This window comes from Zosterops lateralis (assembly GCF_965231275.1).
Source record: "Zosterops lateralis genome assembly, chromosome: Z".
Classification (NCBI taxonomy): Eukaryota; Metazoa; Chordata; class Aves; order Passeriformes; family Zosteropidae; genus Zosterops; species Zosterops lateralis.
This window is the reverse complement of record NC_139800.1, coordinates 11,557,657-11,578,630: the sequence shown is the minus strand read 5'-3', so window position 1 is coordinate 11,578,630 and position 20,974 is coordinate 11,557,657. Positions and strand designations below refer to the sequence as shown.

The window sequence follows — 20,974 nt, the reverse complement described above, 5'->3', positions numbered from 1 at the left end:
ATGATAATGGGAATAAAATCAAGACTTTCCTAGCACAAAAAGAAGTTTGCCTCTACACAAGATAGAGATGAATCTTCTTACGGTGAGCTGATTAAGGACTATGACAAAAGCACACACATTTTACAATTCTATTAACAGAAAGCAAGAGTCATTGAGCTATGAAAGTCTGGCTGAGAACTATGGTTTGGGTTTGATTAGGAAATTTTAAAGTCATACCCTGGCACATTTAACATTTCAAGTGAAAATTCTCCAGTAAGAACAAATGAGTCTTTTGCTACCTCTCATCATTCCTCCCAAAGTCCCGTAGTCAAATTTGGTAAAATTTTCTCTGCAGATCTTCTCTGGCAAGCTTCTGGTAGGGAATACTTTAGAGTATTTGGGACTATGCTAGGTTGCCCACTGCTGGTGTCTCTCATGGATGGTGACACCAAAGTAATGTCTGTTGGATGACTCAAGGTTTTGCATAGTCAGTGTGGGGGTTTAGGGCCTCTCCAGAGCATGTGGGTCCCCTGAGACACCTGCTTGCCTCCCCTGAATATAAAAATTGCGTGTGGTTGTTCAGAGGGATGTGTCATAAAGAGAGCCAAATGGAAGTACAGGGACATGTCTGAATACAGGACAGAATTCCAATCAGTTGCTTCTGTGCTGACCAGTTCCCACTACCAAATATTTTCTGAGTTGACACTGGAAAAAGACGTCTTTTTACATGAATATATTGTAACTTTTGGCCTGAGAGCAGAAAACTAAATTTTAGGAATTGCTTATTCTCAATATTTTTAATCCTAGTTCCTGAGAAAGTGCAGTAGGCACAAGTGGATGTTCCTACCACCAGACCTGGGATTACACCTTTCAGTTGAAGAGGAGTCATTTTGCAGCACGTAAAGCACAATACATGAGGCCAGAGAGAGAAAATACAGAAAAGGGAGGCTTTGTTGTAGCTGGTCTCCAGGGTTGTCTGACCATGGCTTCTGGTCGCTCTGTTTCACTGCTCTGGTCAGGCTCCTTACTCAGGAACCTGCATATAATAAAAGTAGAACTTATGCACTTTAATGGGTGATTTCAACGTAGCCCTTAATTTTAAAATGGATACTCAGGAAAGTGAATAGGCTTGAATAGGCCAGTTTCTCAGTAATCTATGAAAGGAAAAAAAAATCTACTTTCAAATATATCTTTTAAGATGGATAGGTGATAATGTGTCCTTGATGAGAAATCTGATCAGAAACTGGATGAAGATGTGAAAAGAAAGTACATTCAGACTGCATCCAACAGTCATACCAGAAGCTACATCTGCTTCAGTTTTATTTTCTGTATTCATCAGACAAAGGACGTCATTTGTAAAAGTAATGAGAAAAATGACACAGGCATGAGTCCTATTTTCCTTCCTTATTCTTCTTAACTCTATCCTAAAAACCAGACCAGGTTTCACTTTTCTCAGTTGTTCTGCTGCTGTTATGAATACTATAAATACGGGCTGGGGTCATGTGCAGTTTTCTGCTGTGCTACACTACCAGTGCCTGTAAGTGACACAGGGTGAAAGGAGAAGAAGCACATGAAGTTTGTCACCCATCTCTCTTTCTAGTGAAGTGAGCAGTTTGGGTGAAATGGTGGTATAAGGACTTTTACTGGTACAGCAAAATATGAGATTAATTTGAAAGTAAAAAGCAAAGATTTATGTGGGGTTATGCATCAGATTATTGATGTGGAGAGTGATAATGCCTCTCATGTTTTCTCATTAAATGGATCCCTAGTCTAACTCCAAAATGTGTTATATCTGTAACAAAATGAAGGCTCTACTACACTGCAGTCTTACGAAAAAGTAATCTTAAGTGCCAGATGAAGATAACAATCAGAGGTCAGACCTATGATGCATTCTAGTCTCTATGCACTTCAATAAACACCACATATTTCTACTGAAACAGACGGCTGAAAAATAGAATTCATATGCAAGTGTCAAGTGTTGTCTACTACACACTGCAAAACACCTACTTTTATTCTCTAATTTATTATTCAAGTGGTTAGTTTTAATTACATGGGCATTCCTGCCAGGAATCTCACAAACTATGACTTATATTTCTTTGTTTAACTTTTATTTTATGAAAGCTTACATATTTTCCAATCAGGTTGGATAGTGTTGGATCAGTGTTGAAGAGCACTATTCAAATATAGAGAGTATTCTATTTTGTACCCTGGTTTTATTCACTTTCTTAAATGTGAGATTATACATGAATAGCTTATCTGTTTCAAAACCACATCAGTCTTCTTCCTGCTGTTCTGCCTTAAGAAGGTTAATCACTGTTTTTCAAACCCACTGATCCTAAAAGAGCCCTACGTATAGATTTCATTTGAAGGCTTTCAGTAAGAAAACTTTTGCAACATTAATTAAAACTCTACAAATCAGGATGAAGAAAACATTCAGCAAACCTTCACAATTATATCCTGTTAATAACAATCTCATCCCTAAACAAATGGGGCTGAACTGGAGCCAATACTTTTTGAAAAAAATAGTTTACTAAATGACTCCATTTAAGCAGCTATTTTTTAAATTGTAGCACATGAAAGTGCTGCACCAGCTATGACACTGTGATTTTTTTTTTCTGAATGCAATAAAATATGGCTTCCATTCATTAATATCGAATGTTCACAAATTCTGCATGTGGAAGGGACAAAGCTGCTAATTCAGCCCCAAAGATGAGGAAGTGACTATGAAAGTGTGGATGGGGAGCAGACTCCAGGCTCTCTGATGCCTTGCCTCTTAGCTGCAGACCTTACTTACTGTGGGTCAAGGGATGTGTGAATGAATTTCAGTCTGAATGTAATCTGTGCCCTGTATCTCATAGAGCAATATGATTTTGTTTATATCATGGCTAACAAGGATATAAGTGAGACAACTCTCTGTTTGGTTATCGTGACCTAGATAAGGCCTTTTAATGATTAACTGAAAAGAGTACCTGGTATAAATATGGCCGTTTTTCAAAACTGTCCTATTTATGAAAAATATTATTGATTGTTTAAGAAAATAATATACAGGTAACTTTAAAGTGCTTTTCACAGTAAGGAGGAGAACTGGTTCAACTCCACTAGAATTGTTCAACTCCACTAAAGCTGATGATTATCAATCCTATATTCAAAAAACTTGTTGGAAAAATTGTGAGTTTGTTTTGCAAAAATGAGATGGCTGAAACTAGCTAAAACGATAGACACCTGCACTGCTACTTGGTTACTGAGCTTCATGGATCAGATGGAGGGATTTCAACAGAAACTAAATCTAAATATGCTCTGCACTGGAAAATATAAATCTGTTTCTTTTTCTCTGTTATTAGAATTCGTAGAATCATGAAATGGTTTGGGTTGGAAGAGACCTTAAAGATCAACTAATTGCAATACCTTCCACTAGACCAGGTTGCTCAGAGCTCCTGCTCAAACACTTCCAGGGATGGGGTATTCAGAACTTCTCTGGGTAACCTGTTCCAGAGCCCCACCACCCTCAGAATTTCTTTGTAATGTCTACTGTAAATTTGCCCTCTTTCAGCTTAAAACCATTTCCCTTTTTCCTATCCTGACAAACCCTTGTAAGGAGTCCCTCTTCAGGTTTCCTGTGGGCCCCTGTATGTACCTGAAGGCTACAATAAGATCACCCTGGAACCTCCACTTCTCTGAACAGAGCAGCACAACTCTATCAGCCTGTTTTCACAGCCCTTTCTGATCATCTCTCACCATGCTTTCTCCTGGACTGGCACAAAAAGGGGGTCCCAGATTCAGGAGCAGTATTCCAGGTGAGGTCTCCTGCAATGACTTGAGCAAGGCCTTCAACACTGTCTCTCACAATACCACCATAAGAAAACTGTGGAAGTGTGGACAAATGAGTGGACAGAATTGTAGTATAAAACTGGCAAACTCAATCCTTTGAGTCACATATAGTTTCATTTTTTTTTTGAAAACAAAATATTTGTATCTCACTGGTTGTGTTGAGAGAATTAGTCAGTTTTAAATTAAACACCAGAAAATATAAGCATCCTCTTATGGATTAAATACAGGACACCAAGCATGAAAGAACTGTTCAGCAAACCCAGTTATCCCAGGCTGGTCTCAGTAATGAGAGAAACAACACTTGTAGGAAATTCATATCCCTTTGAAGTCTTGTAACAGAAGTAAGTTTTTATCTCTGCTTATTCACACTGGCCATAGTTAAAACTGATATTCACCTCCTAGAGTTTAAGCAAGTATGAAAAGTGTGATCTAAAAATTCTCTTGTTACAGGAAAAGGTCCCATGCCCTGCCCTCTAATTTGCCTACAAAAGGAACACTCAGCACTCTATAGCATAGTCATCTGATAATGAACATGATATTGTATGTCATTGATATTCATTAGCTTCCCTCCATGCAGTCTCCAAAGGGATTCATGAGGATATACTGAATAGAAAAGACTTTATTTTGATCACAACTTCTGCATATTTACTTTGAAACACCACCATAAATTTTAAGGCTACCATGGTGGCTGTTGCTTCTAAGAATTTGAACATGTGATTCCTGTGCTGCTTCACTTCTCACTGTTATGGTTTTTTACATTTTTCCTAAGTTGTGCTGCCACAGATTTATGCCTCGTGGTGAATTCTTCAAATAGCAAAAGAGAGAATTTTGCTCTTGTGTTTTTAGTTACTTGGCTTTACCAGACTGCTTTTCATGTTTCCCTTGTTGGTACCCTCATATCTACTGCTGTAGTTTTCTTCTGTGATTGTCCCTTTCCTCAGAGAGAATCTTCTCAGAGACAGGTCTTCCAGGAAGTTTAGCAACATAAAATCTCTATCTTAAACGTCTGTTTTTTGGTTTATCATCAATATAGCTTCGTGACACTGTGCCCTCCAGTCACTTAGATTGCTACCTTGCTAATAAGGTCTTGCTGAGATTGCAAGCTGAGCCATCTGGTAGAGCCATGATGAGGCTCTACCCAAGCTGGTGTACTCTTCTGGATACTCCATGACACAAATTCTGAGAACAGCAAAACTAGGAGGTTTTCTCAGCAGGAATGATCTGTATAAGCTGCATTTTGAACATTCCCCACAAGAATTCAAAAAACTTAGTAGCATCTGAAAGGGTTTTCAATTATTATCTGAAATGCAGAAGTTTTTTTAATATATCTTCCTTCTTAACGTACTGCTGTTATACTAAGACTCTATAGGCCCCTAGAACAAACCTATGCATATTTCTTCACCTATGCCATGAAATTTGTTGCCATGGAAATATCAAAACCAGCATATAACTAAGAATGGACAAACCCTTTCATGAAAAATGGTATCCAGCCTCAATTTCCATTCAATAGTCAAAATGAATTGGAGCCATTTTCATGCTTTATATTGGCTTGCTATCTTTATTATATTATTGAAGTCTTTTAACCACTTATATCCAGTGCACACAGGCTCCAGATCATTCAGTTCAATGCATAATTTGGGCATAGTAATTCCAGCAGAATCTCTGAGAAATCAGACTAAACTAAATTAGATTAAATTATCCTTACTATTCTTTGCCTTTTCTTTCTGCCTTTGAATTTATTGGCAAAGAGCAATTTTCTAGATTAATTGGACAGCTGATGTAGTACCTCCTTTCTAAACTTAAAATTTCAGATGATTTATGGCTGACATATAAAGTACACTCTAAGAATCGACTGAATGGAAACCTTCAGATCAGGGAGAATTTAAAAAGAGCATTAGCATCTTCTGACAGAGAGTGTCTTGGGTCCTGCTGTCTGAACAGTTTCTCCTGCTGGAGAAAAGAAGTTGACCTCAGGCAAATAGCTGTGGGAGAGCATGTAAGGTAGTGTTCACATCTTCTCTTCTGGACATCATATTTTCTTTTACTGTCATGGATTTCACTGTGTTATAGGTTTCCTACAGTTAGTCCCTTGGAGTTAAAGAAAGAGCCCTATTTTTGAGTATCACTGTCTCCAATTAGCTACTTCTGGATTACTCTGAGACAAATCACAAAATCAAAAATAGATGTAATATCCATAACTGAAATGGTTTATAGGGTGCAATTTGAAACCAATGCTCAAAATTACCTCTTCAAGAAATATATTAACAAAGGACCATTAATATAATGGGTCTACATATATCTCTTCTTTCTGTTATTTAATTAACATGATGCCTTTCTGTTTATAAAATAGATTTAAACTCTTAACTTTCTGTCCCCTGATGAGGCCTACACACAAATGTTCATATTGTACGAGTTCCTAGTAGAATAAAACTGTACAGAGCTGCCAAGACTGGGTCCTTTTAAGGTGAGAGGTTAGCTGAAAAAACCTATTGATTTTAACTCATTCCAGAGCCTAGAGGCAGAAACTATTGAACTTTGAAAAGCCACACTGCTCCTCAAAATTGCTGAAGTGCCATTTTTTTCTTAGAGATAAAAATGTATAATTCAATTTAAAAGATAAGACATTTTGAAAATTATGGGAAATTGCATTTCTGGTTGTGGTTTAAATTATAATTTGCCTGTTTTGTAAGTATCTGTATACTTTCATCAAGAAGAAAAGCAAATGGTCTTTCATTCTGACAGAATACGATAGAGAAAGTAACTACCTGTAAAATTACACAGTGTAAGTTGTGAATTAACATGATGTAAAACATATGGGGTCCAATAAAGTGTATTTCCATATAGATTTCCAGGACCAGGTTGTCATCAAAATAACCAAAAGTAGTGTGGGGTAAAATTTTCCAAAATATTTATGTAATTTACACTTACTCAATGTTTCCTTAGAAATAATATTATCTTTTTTTTTCTCATACAAATTTTATAAAAATAGGATTTACAATTCTAAATCTATTCAGTTTTGAAAATTTCTCCTCGTAGCAGAAGCACTTTTAAAGTGAAGACTTTGTGTCTGTACAGCTAGAGAACCCTATGTACCAAAAAAGAAAGATGAATGGACTGATTCCTCATATCAGTTTTTTCTACTGGATTTCCTTGCAAAAAGTTTCTAATGAATGTACTCATGACACAGTCACACACTGGCATACAAAGAAAAAGAATTGGGAAAGAACTCAAATTAAAACAGGGATAATAAAATAGAAAATAGAACTTAACAGGACAGAACACTAAAAGTCACCAATTTGAGTCACTATGTGACTCAAAAACTCAAAATCTCTTAAATAAAACAGATATAAGGATATGATGCGATATATGTTTATTACTATAAAATTCATTTTTCAGTTTATATGTTTTTTTAAAAATAAACTATTCTTACCTGTTATAGTTGCTTTGTTAATAGATGGTTGGCTACACATTGGTGATCTTCTATTAAAAAGGAAATGAAAAAAGGTTTAAGCCTAATACATTCACTGATGACGGAATCTTTGAACAATATAACAGAAAATACATTACCTGGGAATTTATTTCGGATCTCCAGGAGAGGAATATTTTAGGAAATTACAGGTTTGTTAAAAGCCTGCCTAATCGCATCTAGAGCTTATACATAGTTTAAAATGTGAATTATAAACATATGCAAAGACATTATTTTCTTTGGAACGCTAATTACTTCTAGGTCTCAAGATGCATGTTTTGGATGAGGGAAATCACTTCACTACATTTGCAAATGTAACTAACATCAGTGTTAACTCTGATGCTATAGCATGACTGGACAGAGATCATATTTATGATGCCTAATTTATAGTTATGAACCACTGTGGATAGGTAAGGTATCACTACCTTGGAAGAGTGGAGTTCTAGGTTCAGATCATACAAGTAGATCTCAGTGAGTGCAGCTGTCTACTCAGTCTCTTTCATTTGCAAGACTCAGACTGTGCCTGAACAATCACCTTTGAATGATCTTAGACCTATGACTACTTTATCTAAAACCACATAAGGTGAAAAAACCTACTCCAAGTTTATGCAAGGACAACAATTGCAAGATCAATTAGAAGGCAAGGGGGCTGTTGTCTCAGCTGTCAACTATAACATCTTTAATTATAAACTTATTAATAAACTTATTCCTCATCATCATTTCATGCAAGTCTTGTGGCACAGACTGAAATCTGCAACATCTGTTTGTCTTCTTAGCTTACATTAAAAAGGTATCACTGCAAAAAGTTCAGTGGCCAAAAAATGACACTCACTTGCTGGGTGCCCGGTCTTGTAAATTGGTTAAAGCAGCAAAGTTATTCCGGACAGTACGCAGGCTGGCCAGAACCTGGAACAAAAAAACTGGTTTCAGTGTAAATTTCTGCACAAGTGAGACTGAACTATATCTGCTCCACTGTGCTGCAAGTAAATGGAAAGCACGTTGCAAAACCACTGTAAAAGGCTTCCTGGGCTGGTTAGTCTGGAACCTATGGCTATTATTTAATAATAATAATATGTCTGTGATATAATGGCAGGAGCTTATATCTATTTTTTTGTTCCCCTCATAAACAACTCATTATCTGTTTGAAGGCAGGCTGACTTGCAGGGGAGGAAAACTTTTACATAATTCTACTTATTTCTTTAAAATAACAATAAGAGCATTTGAATTTGGAAGATAATAGCTCATTCAATCTTAATACCTCATGCATAAGAAATAATTACAGAATCTTCATTTGCAGTTCAGTCCACACAAACTCCAGAGGACAAAGGGAATGAAATTGCCTAGAAAGCCAGGAAAAGTTAAAAAGTAAAAGTGTCTTCTCTAAGAGGTACAGTTGATTTGGGGAGTTAGACCAGAATGCCAGATAAAGAGGAAGTTATCCCCTGAGAATGCAGGAAAAGTCTGCAAACTCTTACAAGCTTTATGCATTGGGAAGACAACATAGGTGAACTACTTCCTTTCTGGACTTAATTCCATGCAAGATAGCAGACAGTGAAGGTAGTGGAGAGGAGTGTCTTCTTGTTACAAGTGGCACAGGCACTCTCTTCTGAAGGCAGTTGTATAGCATGCAAAAAAATTTGTGCCATGTGAGGGTGATAAGGTGAACCTCTCTGCCAGGGAAGAGGTAGCTCAGCTGATGGCAGAGAGGAACCATGAGCTGATTGGAGCTAGGCTGGAAATGGGAGAAAGCAGCAACACTAATCACTGGCATGCCTTTGCAGAAGTTTTTGTTTTTCTCAGCCCAGACTGGGCTGGGTTCCTGGTGAACCCATCTGAAGAGTAAAAAAATCAGCAATGGGAAGATGGGTTTCAGAGATTTGAGTTGAGGCGTGCACAACCCCCCTTTCCTAGCACCTTAAATATATACAGGAGGTAGGAAGAGGGTAGGACACTGAAGAAAAAAGAATAAATAAATAAAAGCTTGTAACAGAAAGTATTTAAGAACTAGCAATGACTGGTGGTGCTCAAGCTATTGGAGGTAATTTCCAAATGACTTAAGATAAAAAATATATTTGGCTAACTAAACAGTATTAATTTAATTATGTTTTTCTTTCCAAAAATCTGGAAGCAAACTGATTTATTTTTAACTCAGCATGGATTGAAAACAATTTTATATGTCATCAGACTTGGAGATTTCAGACTACTTTTTTAAAAGGCCTTTGCCTAATCTTTCCTCAGCTAGTAAAAGATGATGGTTTTATTCATATTAGGGACTTGATTGAGTCTTATAAACACTGCATCTGTTTGCAATATAATTAAATATATAATAAACTATTAAATTAATATTTATTTACCAGCTTATTATTTGACCAAAGCAGCCTGCATAGTGTGTCTGAAGCTGCCACTTTATTCTTATTTGAGACTGCTGTGTGACTCAAGCTTTCTCTTTCCATTCACCTTCAGTCACATAATGACTTCAAAATTACAATGATTTGACTATAATTCCTATCTGTTTTGGAGTAAAACACATCATCATGAGTTCAAGGAATAGCAATGTTAACTTTTCATACTTTATAAGGTAGCTCTATTGTGAAAAATTGTGGCATTTTTATCTGAATTATAAAGAATTTTGAGTTGGTATTTTATAAAACAGAATCTGAATAGGAAAAAAAACCCTGGTTTTGTAAAGGAACATGAGTGTTCTCAGTAAAATTTATCTCATGTCTAAAAATCTCATTGCATTTAATGCATAAAAGATGTCCAAATGGAGAAATTGTAATTAAAAAAATAAGAGAAAAACAGGAATCATGACTACCTGCTACAGTATTTGGAAAGTGATCAAAGGTGTTTATGATGCTGTTGCACTTTAACTTTTCAAATAATCAAAAGCATTAAGACAGAGAGGTACAGTTATACAGATTGGGAGGTTTGTGACTTTCTGTTGAAACACATTTTGTTTCAAGCAAACATGTATAATATCAGCAAAAGAAAACAACTGGTTTGGTGATTTTGTCTTTGAATTACAAGGTTATGTGAGAAATACAGCAAGCCTGTGCCTACCTGAGCAAATGGTGTCACAATCAAGTCATCTCCATGTCTGAAAAAAAATAAGCAGAGTTGTGAGTTAGGTATCACCAAAATTTGCTGCTTGAACAGAAAGAAAATCAGGTTCTACAATGCAGTATAGGTAACTCCGGCTTCATTCTTCTGCAGTCACACTTTATTATTGCTACACACATTCTTTGAAAAGCAAGTATCAATTTAGTTATTGCCCAACTGCCTGGCAAGTCTGTGGGAAGGTTGACAGACCCAGACACTTTCTGTGCTGTGGTTGGGCAGGTGACTGACCATCTGGGATTAATCCACAGACATATCATCCCAAAGGATGGAGGTGAATGTCCCAAAAGTGACTCCACTGAGGGCTGTCACCAGGCTCCTGAGGATGGAACAGGTGTGTGGCTGGGCAGCACATCAGAGATGAATAAAAACCTACTGAAACTCCCAAACTGACTGAGACCTGCAGTTATGGGGCCTGTGACCAAGGGTGTGCTGTCACTGTGCGGCCTCACCTCCATGGGGGGGATGCATGCTCAAGGTGTCAGGATGACACACTGTAGGGCAAAAGGCAGAAAGAGAAAGTACAGAAAGCAAGTACAGAAAGTACAGCAAGTACAGAAAACTGCTGCTTGAAATGGTTGTCAAAAACTACAGTCCTGTAAACATAAGTAGAGTGAAGGGCACAAAAGTAGCATCTGCATCATTGAGGATATAGAGTCAAAATATAGGGACAGAGAAAATCTGGCATTTTCAGTTATCCTATCCAATATATGGCAGAAATCAAGGTTAAAAGAAATTTTCCAAATACAAAAATGCAATATGTTTTTAATTTTCTTGTACTTCTCTGTGGTGAATTTATCATGACAAGTTACAAGTTGCAACTTCTAACAGAAACTGCCATTGATTTGGTGCTATTTTAATAGCATAAAATAAGTTTAAGCATAAAATACGAGTTTTGAACATTGGATTTCAAGTCCATGAAAATCTAATTAGAAAAAGGTTGATAAATGGAGACATGTGGCTTGTATTTGACTTGCTACAACATTATTCTTATAATCTATACATTGTCCACAAGAAAGTAATTGTTTGCAGATACTGCAAAAACCTAATTAAAAAGCAGTATGTGCAATCTGTACCACTGCACAATCAGTCATTAAGGATGAAACAAAATTCCCCAATATTAAAGATCATCAAAATGCCTAATAACTGTTTAACCATTTTCATTATCATCTTGTTTATACTTTTTGTAATAGAAAAACAAATTTTTAAACATTTTTTAAACAACTTGTGGAAGAAATCTGCACTTTGAAACTTCTTTGCAGGAGTGGTTGGAATACGGTGTTGCTTCAGGTGAAACAACAGGCCCAGACTGGATGGAAAGTATATAAGCTTGTCTCTTGGAACAAACCAGAAGAAACATCCTCCATAAGAGGAACTTGGAGGCTCTAATTGCTCAGGGAAGCCAGATCCAATCGGGTATAATAGACAACATGAATCAGCCCAGACCATTAACAGGAGAGTTAATGACCAGCTGGGTTTAGTACCTCTTTATGTTTTCATTGGGTCAGGAAAACATAGGCAAATGCCCTACACTATAATTTTAGATAAGGGCTGCTTAATGAATTACACAAAGGCTTTAGCAGAAGATAAGCCAAATGCTCTTTTTCTTTTTTTATCCTGTTCTCCACTGAAAGAGAGTGTGACTATGCTACTTCACTTCCAGGAAAATTATGCTCTTTGTCTTCGAGTTCTGTGAAATAGCATTATCTGATATGTGACAGCTGGCTTAAATGTTCTCAGTAGTCCTTTAATTTCTTATCTTTTATAAAGGATACTTTTATTATTTGCATAGAGCTACTCCATTTTTTGCTTCTGTTTTAAGGCTTAAAGGGGGCCCAGATCAAAACATAAAACCATTTTTAGCGATCTAGTCTAATTTGCACATTTGGAAATTATGAAAGGACATAATTCTGAAGATCAAAGTGTTTACAGGTAGCAGCAGCACTAGACAAAGAATAAAAATATTAAATTGTTTCTACCTGTTAATAAGACAATGGAGACATGGAGATCTTTCTAGTATTTTTCAGTGGAAAACACTCTGAACGCACAATATATGACATAAATGCACAAAATATTCCCCAGTGTCTCAAAGTACCAGACAACTCCCAAAACATAGTTACTAACAGTTAAGTTCAGATTAGCAAAAAAACATGAAAATAAGAATGTCGTCCCCAAAATCTCTCATGAGATTCTTTACTGTAAGTGGTACTTCCTCTTCTTCCCATTTAGACCCTGTTTGCCACTCCTTGGATGCTGAGGCACTCATAAAAGGCAACAGCTACATGGTTCTTGGCTTTCTGCCATGGAGGATATTTTTTCTTTTATGTAAAATAACATGATCCCACTTTTCTCATTTTCAAACTTGATTCTACTTGAGTTGTTTCTGGATTGCATTTCACTGAAGAACACTGATATCATACTGTAGCTTGTTACTCTTTAGAAGAGGCATGATTAAGTAGTAATTTAATGTACTGAAATCAAGCCAGAGCCTAATTTTCACTTTTCAAATCTCCCTTGTGTCAACAGCAACAATTCCAGATATTATTATTATTTTGGTGAATTTGACACTGAAAGTACAGATATTCACAGGTTTCACAAAACGGTTTAGCACTCAACAGACCACTTGAACTGCAATGCAATCATAAAATTGGTGAGCAATTTTTGTTCCACAGTGGGTCAGAAAATCTGGGCAAGGTGAGAGTGTTTAAAATGGAGCAGACATGTCCAAAGAAGCTGTGGTAATTTTTGTACAGAAGGGCAAGAGCATACGATTCAAAATGCCATTGATGCACAGTTTACTATAACTAATAAACACTACAATGTATGAGTGTCCTCCTGTTTCCAGATGACATGGAAGCTGATGGGTGGCTCTTTCCCCCATCCTAGATAGGATACTGCTTCTGTATGCAGAAGCAGCAAGAGGGAGTGTAAATACTGCAATACGTCACCCACTTCTAAATATAGACAGAGGTATTAGCCTTCAAAGTTAGAAGAAATTCTTCACATCAGTATTAGACTCTCTTAATTATTATGCCTGGCATACTGGTTCACATCTTCATTTTTCAAAGGAAATACAGGTTTGAATACAGAGTATCTTTCACATAGCCTCAAAATTTAAAATGACAAGTTCTCCACCACCAAATAACATTGCTAAAACATGCACTGGCCCATTCACATGAGATAAATGACTGCTACATAAAAAACAAACTAAATTTTCTTTAGCAGAACAAAGATTATATACCACATTGCAAGCTAGTTGCCACAGTAAAGTGGTGAAGCCTAGACTTCTGAAAATTTTTGTCTTTTTCTTCTTAATATTTCCTATATGACACTTGAACTCATACTATATAACCTATGCTGATCCCCACTCTGAAGAAGAGATGAAAGTGATATATTAAGTCAGAAGTTAGTTGAACATGCCCAGTACAAAAGGTCTGCTTCCTTTCCTCAGGATTGGCATCAATTTGTCTCTTCTATCTCGATCACAGAACAGTAATTAACTTTTCCCCTATTAATAAGGAACTTATAAATGCATGGACAGATAGAGAAGCAGGCAGGAAGATTAACTCAAAGATAAGACAGGGTGACTACATAACCTTTACTTCATAATTAAACTCTCATAATTTAATACAACACTTAATAAGAGAAGTATAGAGATATATCCTGCAGACCTATCAGGACACAGTTAAGTAATAGTGGATGTTTCTTACAGTGGTCAGAAAAAAACCGCACCATATCCATTAAGAAGAAGGACATCCCAGGCCTTGGAGACCACGAGGAGTGAGTGACTTGCCACTGTGGAGTTTCACAGGGAAGATTCTCAAGGTTTGTTTTTCTAAAGGCCATTGTAAACACAGATTAAGACCTTCTAGGTCTTTTTAGACTTTCACATGAATGCCAACTGAGTGATCTTGAGGACATGCATTGAAGTTGTGAGATATGAACAGGATAAATAGGAACTCTGTCTTATTTAAATAGAGGGGAGAAAACATGCAACACATATTTACACCAGTTTGACAAACGTACCAGTTTAAAGTATGATCTTATTGGTTTGCAACACTTAACCACTTGAATCAAAACCTTACTTATATCCCCAGGAGAAGTACTGGCTGAAGATATTGATCAGGCCTTAAATCCAACTGGCATAACTCGTGTTGGTTTCTCTGGCTACAAAAACTTTGGACATAGACCATTTGAAAGTTGCCAGCTGAACTGAAAAGCCCAACAGGACAGTGCCTGTATGGAATCCCTGAATGAAGCTCCACATGAAGAGCTAAGGCTTTCATCATACTGTCATATGAATTTACTTTGTTTTAAAGAACTGTATTTGGCTTTTTTTTTTTTTACTGTAAAAACATAGCAAGCATGAAAATATGAAAGAATCCACACTGTCTATATGAAATGTAAAAAATATGAAAGAAGATGAATACAGAATACTAAGGTAGTCTTGTGTTTCTGTCGGAAAACACATGGCAGTCCCCTTTTGCAGTGTAAACATCTAGATTTGAATTAAACATAGCATCCACTCATTTCTGTATACAAGGCTGAATCAGACTTTATTGTCCAATTGCATGTCTCAGCTTAGATGAGACATTTGTGTTTTGTTTGCATATATGCTGGAACACAATTATACAGCATACAGAACCACAAATGAAAGACAGAGAATAAGCTGATAGAGTACCCCAACTGCCAGGATTTTTCTTTTCTGTCCCAATAATATTTCATAGTTGAAGCCAAATATGCACACACAAAACATATGAACTAGGTATGCTGAATCACTTTGCTCAGATTCACATTTTAGCAGCAATGAAAGATGATTCTAGACTGCACCCTGATAGTGCAATGGAAAATCATGGAATGGTACTAGTCATCAGAAGCTGGGCTTTGAGCACAGTGAGCAGCAATGGCTCCCTGCTCCATGCAGCTTGATCTTTATCATCATCATCTGCATTTAGAAAATACAAATAGGTTGATTTGCAAAATTGATTTTGTGAAGTCAGAAATCACAGTGCTCCAAGTCAGCTTATTCTGCAAGAGTAGTGCTTAAGTCATGTCATCTCAATTTTTAGACTTTGAGAATAGTTTTCTAGTCCTGAGACAGCTTAGCCCTTGCTCAAAAAGCCAAGATTAAATGAGTGTAAGCAGCATCTCTTAATGTTTTGCCCACATTAAGAAATGGGGTTACAGCTCTTCCTAGATAGCAAGTGGGCTATTAGTGAGTCTTTGAAAGGGTAAACACAATCTGGGGGATGATCAGGTATCTCAGGCAAGGGATAGAGACTATGTCACTGTGAGCAGGCTGGGATTTAGGGCTGAGAGAACAAGCAATTTAAACTGATATTGGAGCCAGGAGCTATAGAGGAGGGGGTTGTTTTTCTCAGAGAATTTATTTATTTCTGCGAACATGTACGTAAGAGGATTGTTAAAAAGAGCTACTTGAAACCACAGAAATTAGACCCTGAATGAAGCAGACTCTCATCAACTATTGTCTGAGTGTTTCAGAACACCACAATTTTCTATAACACTGTGCAGTTATGTCCTCCTGATACATCTGTCTAATTCAGCAACACAGCTAGCTCTAATTAGTAAAAAAGTATTGCTGTAATATTGAGAGCTCAGTACAGTGAATTTAATTGAGCTTAACCAGATGGAGGAGGATTGGCTCAGAAAAGCCACACTATCTGAGAAGTCCATTATCACAGCCAAAGGAAATCCTGGTTATAGTAGTTCTCTTTGGGCTGTCTAACTAAGCAAGTGAGATTTAGAAAGACAGACTAAAAGGAGAAAAAATATTTCTCCAGCATACCTGTCACTAGTAAAAACTTCAGATATGTCCAAAGACCCCAACTGACTTTCATAGAGAGCACAAATCAAGTTACTCCACTATGATACTGATGAAGAAAATAATTCTTGTCTGCCTTACAATCAGAGATCCAAAAAAACTCAAAACAAATCTGGATTATTACATTTGGTTAATAAACATATGTTATGTACTAAAATACCTGGAGTTTTCTAGATACAACTTATATCTTATATAAGAAAATACTTTAATTTTTCATTTCACCATTTCGGAATCTTGGGTCCTGAAGACACACTTCATTAGGCTTGAGAGAAGCCTTTGAATTCTTGCAATCTACCCTGTTGCAGTCATCAGGGTTAGGTTACCCAAACTGCAATCTTAATTGAAGCTGAACTGCATTAGCACCCAAAGTGAGAAGCTCTCTGAAGACTTGGAAAGACAATAGGACCCCATCTGTTACAGGCTGAGGAATTGGAAAGGAACAGCATTAGCAAGTCTAACTCAGTATTTTGAGGTTTAATCCAGGGACTACCTGGCTACATGTGCACCTCACTGCACATCAATAGCCCCTTTCACAGTGCCTCTGCTTTTGACCAGATTAGAAATAAAAATACTTTGCTGGGTGACAAGGGCTATTTTTGGTCTCAGTGACAGTGATCTGAACCATGACCCACCAAATCCAAAGCTTTATTCAGGATTGCTCAATAAGCTGGACTCAGAATTGAGTCAGAATTTTTTGACTATCTCAAAAAAACTCAGGAATTATAACTATTTTTTTCCTCTCCTATATAATGTGCTATATTAACACTACTAGGCTTCTTCCATCTACCAAAAAGTCTCCTAATACCTTTGGAAGAGTTTGAGGACCACCAAGACCTCTTATGTCAGTCCCAGCTACTTTGCTCAGAAGCTTATACCTTTTCCAAAGACACTGGACTCACATATCTGACTTGGGAAATCTGCCTGAGGAAATCACATAGTTAGCGATGTAGTGGAGCATCACAGTAGGATGTCAGCATGATGTGTAACATAAAAAAACCCACAGAAAACTCAAGAAAACATTTGTATCATATTGTCCTAGTCATCACCAAGTTTCAATGCTTTAATCCTGTCATAACATAGCAGATTACAGGAGAATGGTAGGCAACTGAGCAACTGGCCTCTATTAAGTCTGACAGAATTACTCAGTCCTGAAGGGAAACAGCATGGCCTTGCCAGAGTGTTTCGCTGCTGCAGGTGGTTTTCCTTCTAAAATCAGAAGGTGGTCTGCAACAGCAAGGGAAAAGAAGCTGCAACAGTGTGGGGCTTTGTTTTGTGTGTTGAAGGAGAGGCTGGATTAAGCCAGAGGAGACAGAACTTTGAAAGTGAAAAATGCTGGACTCAATCAGAGGAGTCCAGGCCAACTCAGCAGTGGCACTGTTGGACTGCTCACATAAAATCATCATTTAGCTGTACCAAGGCTGGAAAACAAACAGGCACCAGAGACTACAGAGTAGTTCTGTTTTCTTCTCAGGTTTGAGAAAATTAGTGGCTGGGTTTGCATACATGACTGGAAGCAATCAAGTTAGTGCCACTTAATGAGTTACTGTCAGTGAGTTTTGATTGCATTAGCTGACACACATAAACTCTTACCTTGTTGCAAGTGAAAACATGTTGCCTGGAACTACTTTTAATCATCAGGTATTTGGTTTCTTGCTTGTCCCTGTCCCACCTGCTTAGGTGTTTAAAACTGATATGGATGTGATACTTCTGAAGAATAAGACTACATGACTTTCCATGTGAGCCTCCTCCTGATACAGGCTGAAAGGTTCCTTCTTTAAAAGAAAGAACAGAGCTGCTGAGAATAAGGCACTCATACAATGGAACCCAGCCTAAGAGACCTTCCTATCAGCCAGCCACAGACAGTTTCAAGGTTTATGAAAATAAGGATCCCTTAACCAAATTCAAGTGTTCCTAAATGTACGTAAGAAGAAAGAAGCTTACCTCAAGAAAAACACATCAGATTTTCAGACTGTACACTTCCAGGGATTGAACTCTACAACTAACTGAGCGCATTAGTGCCATTAGAAGAATTCAGAACATTCAGTTTGTGCCCTGAAGGGTGGAATGACACCTAATGTTCTTCTGGGCTTTGAAATAAATTTGACCTGTGTATGTAGGTGATCACTGAGCCAGAGAAACAGTCCAAAAGGGATGCTCTAAAACATTCAAGTCCCTTTTTACAAAGTTGCCTTTCTTCACACTGCTCTCGTCTTTCTATATTGCAGGCACACAAAATGCACATGTCCACCCTCCTCTCCCCTGCAGGACATTGTTGCAAGTTCAGGGAGTAGTGGTCTGATATACCTGAAATCGCACCAAAGAATTAGTTTTGGTACCATATTTTTAAGAACATGCCACCTGTGACTGAAAAAGTGTAGGAATTGCCTCTTTTGGTTGTAAACTCAGTAGTAACTTGTTATTTTCCTTCAAATATTCATTATTTCCAGTGGAATTAAATAAAAACGCCTAAAACACTAGAAGTGTTTAAAGGGGAAGGGATTTGTTTAACAACTGAGAGCTATGTTTGGAAAATTGTAAGGTTTTAGCAATCTCACACAAAACCAATCATGATTCTGTATTGATTGAAAATAAATAAAATATATTTGCATTTCATCAACAAAAACTTCTCTCCTGAATAAAAAGTGGATAAAGTCTTCTCAATGCAAAAACGTTTTCCATTTTTTTTCCAATATAACTGATTTCCTGACCAATAAACAAAGCTAACACAAATTTATTATTCAACTTTAAGCTAGTTACACTCTATGTTGAGTTCTTTGTTTTGAATTCTACCTGTAAAATGTGTTAAACAACTGGAAACAACGGACTTGTCTTCTTTTTTTTTTAATTTTTTTTGTTTATAACTCAAAAAAATATTGTAAACGACTTGCAAATGACTAGGATTAATTTTAGCTGCATCCTGGAACCTCATTTAAGGGCCTTAAAAACAAAAAAGCAAAACAAATTAAGCAAAGTATTTGCCTGTTTCTCTTAAAGTGATGTAGGTACATTTCTTTCCATGAACAAATAAATTTCTCAAGAAATTTAATGTATTTTTTAAATTAAAGATTGTTTCTAAAGAGAGTCACACATAGAAAATGTGTCTTAAAAGATCTTTTTAGACTAGGCTGGACTTCCAAGTTTGACTGTTCATTTCCAGCCAGTAATATTCATTATATCAGAGATTCCTAGGAAAAAACATGATACATTGAAATTCAGCTGCAATTTTTCTGGAGAAAAGAAAATTATTTTTAATTTGTTAAACTGAAGTACAATTACTCCTCCCAGTAAACTCATGTCTTGTCTGCTGCCCTAGAATCCTGGCTAGCCCCTGTCATGGAAAAGGTGGGGGTTTTTCTCCCTAACTTAAGATTCACAACCATAGTATTTTATTAATAAAACCAGGCCTTACTGGCTCAGAAACAAAAGAATAAGCTTGCCTTATGAGAAAATATATCCTCTGTAACTGTAGTTATAGGGAAAATGTCCCAGAGTAAACTTCATGCTCTTGATATTTCTTTTGCCACAGACAGTAGCAGAGGGATGCTGCTGTCTTCAGAAGTTACTGAGAGAGTAGCAGTAGGTTGTCCAGCTCAGGAAATGGGTGTATGGTGGCCATTTGGCAGATCATCAGACCAGTGACCCTGCAGTTCCCCACAGTCAGTGCTCCTTGGCTGAGTTCTGCTCCTTTAACACACGCAAGCAAGTTTTAATAGAAATCAGCAAATTTTGTGTAATAATACTAGTTGGAGATTATAAGGATAAGCTGATGAAGAAAACTATGCTGAGATTCTCTAAAGAAGGCTGTAAAGCTCCCCCAGCAGCTGCTTTTTTATGAGTGAGGTTCAGTTGGCCAAATCCTGAAAAGATCAGGATGCTGTGTCTGAGCTCTGTTCTGAGAGCTTGTGGAAATGGGAGAACAGACTTAAATGAGGGGTCAGAAGATGTCTTGTTACACTCAGAAGACACAGTGAAGCTCGGACAGACTTGTCTGCTGAGAATGTCTGGGTCCTCTGGTCTGCACTGCTGTCCTCTGGTCTGCTTTTTTAGAATTGCAGAGGGGTTATACAAGTTTTCACCCTTCAGAGTGGCGTAAAACATGGGCTGTGATGCAGCAGTGGACAGTTTATTGACTTTTTTTTTTTTTTTCCTTTTCTAGGAACCTATTTTTTAACCTGATTAGAGAGCTGGATTTTGCTAAAACAGAAATTCTCTACTAATCTGATCTCCTGCTCCATTAGCCAGGACAGTGATCCCTTAACAAGAAGGACATAAAAAGTGTTATCACTTCTACCTCTTCCTGGTTTTGTAAGTTCTGGGCAGCCACAGCAGTTCAAACAAGTGAGCATTAAGCAATCAGGTCACCTCAGCAAGACATCTACACAGCTCTCTGCTTCAATAATATCTTCAAATATAGATAGGCCTGACCATTTTTCAGATAATGATTTTGGACATCTTTCATCTAGATACTACTTACTCCTTTTCTCCTCTATGTTGCTGTTGGGATTGTTTTGTTCTTTGTTTTCCATTCTTTATTCTCCTTCCCTTTAAACTTGTTTTCCTGTCTTTCATGATAGATCCTGAACTACAATTCTTCATATTGTCTCACTACCTCTCACTGCCTCAGTCAGTTACTTCTTTTTCTCTTGCACATCCTTATCTCTGCTGGAAATCCCACAGAGAAACTTCATGACACACCTGTGCTCATCTGCCTTGGACCTTGCATCTTCCTGTCAAAACTTCAC

The 20,974-nt window shown here is 37.2% G+C and overlaps 1 protein-coding gene across 2 annotated transcripts in view; it reads right to left on the bottom strand.

The window, feature by feature from the left end:
• Window positions 1–20,974, bottom strand: part of PDE4D (phosphodiesterase 4D) — a 316,303-nt gene that overhangs the window by 74,762 nt on the left and 220,567 nt on the right. For both annotated transcript variants that reach the window (XM_083883303.1, XM_083883304.1), the window contains exons 3-5: window positions 10,334–10,370; window positions 8,106–8,179; window positions 7,238–7,287 (exon numbers count right to left, since the gene is read on the bottom strand). In XM_083883303.1, coding sequence (XP_083739429.1) covers window positions 7,238–7,287; window positions 8,106–8,179; window positions 10,334–10,370 — 161 coding nt within the window. The remainder of the gene's footprint in view (window positions 1–7,237; window positions 7,288–8,105; window positions 8,180–10,333; window positions 10,371–20,974) is intronic.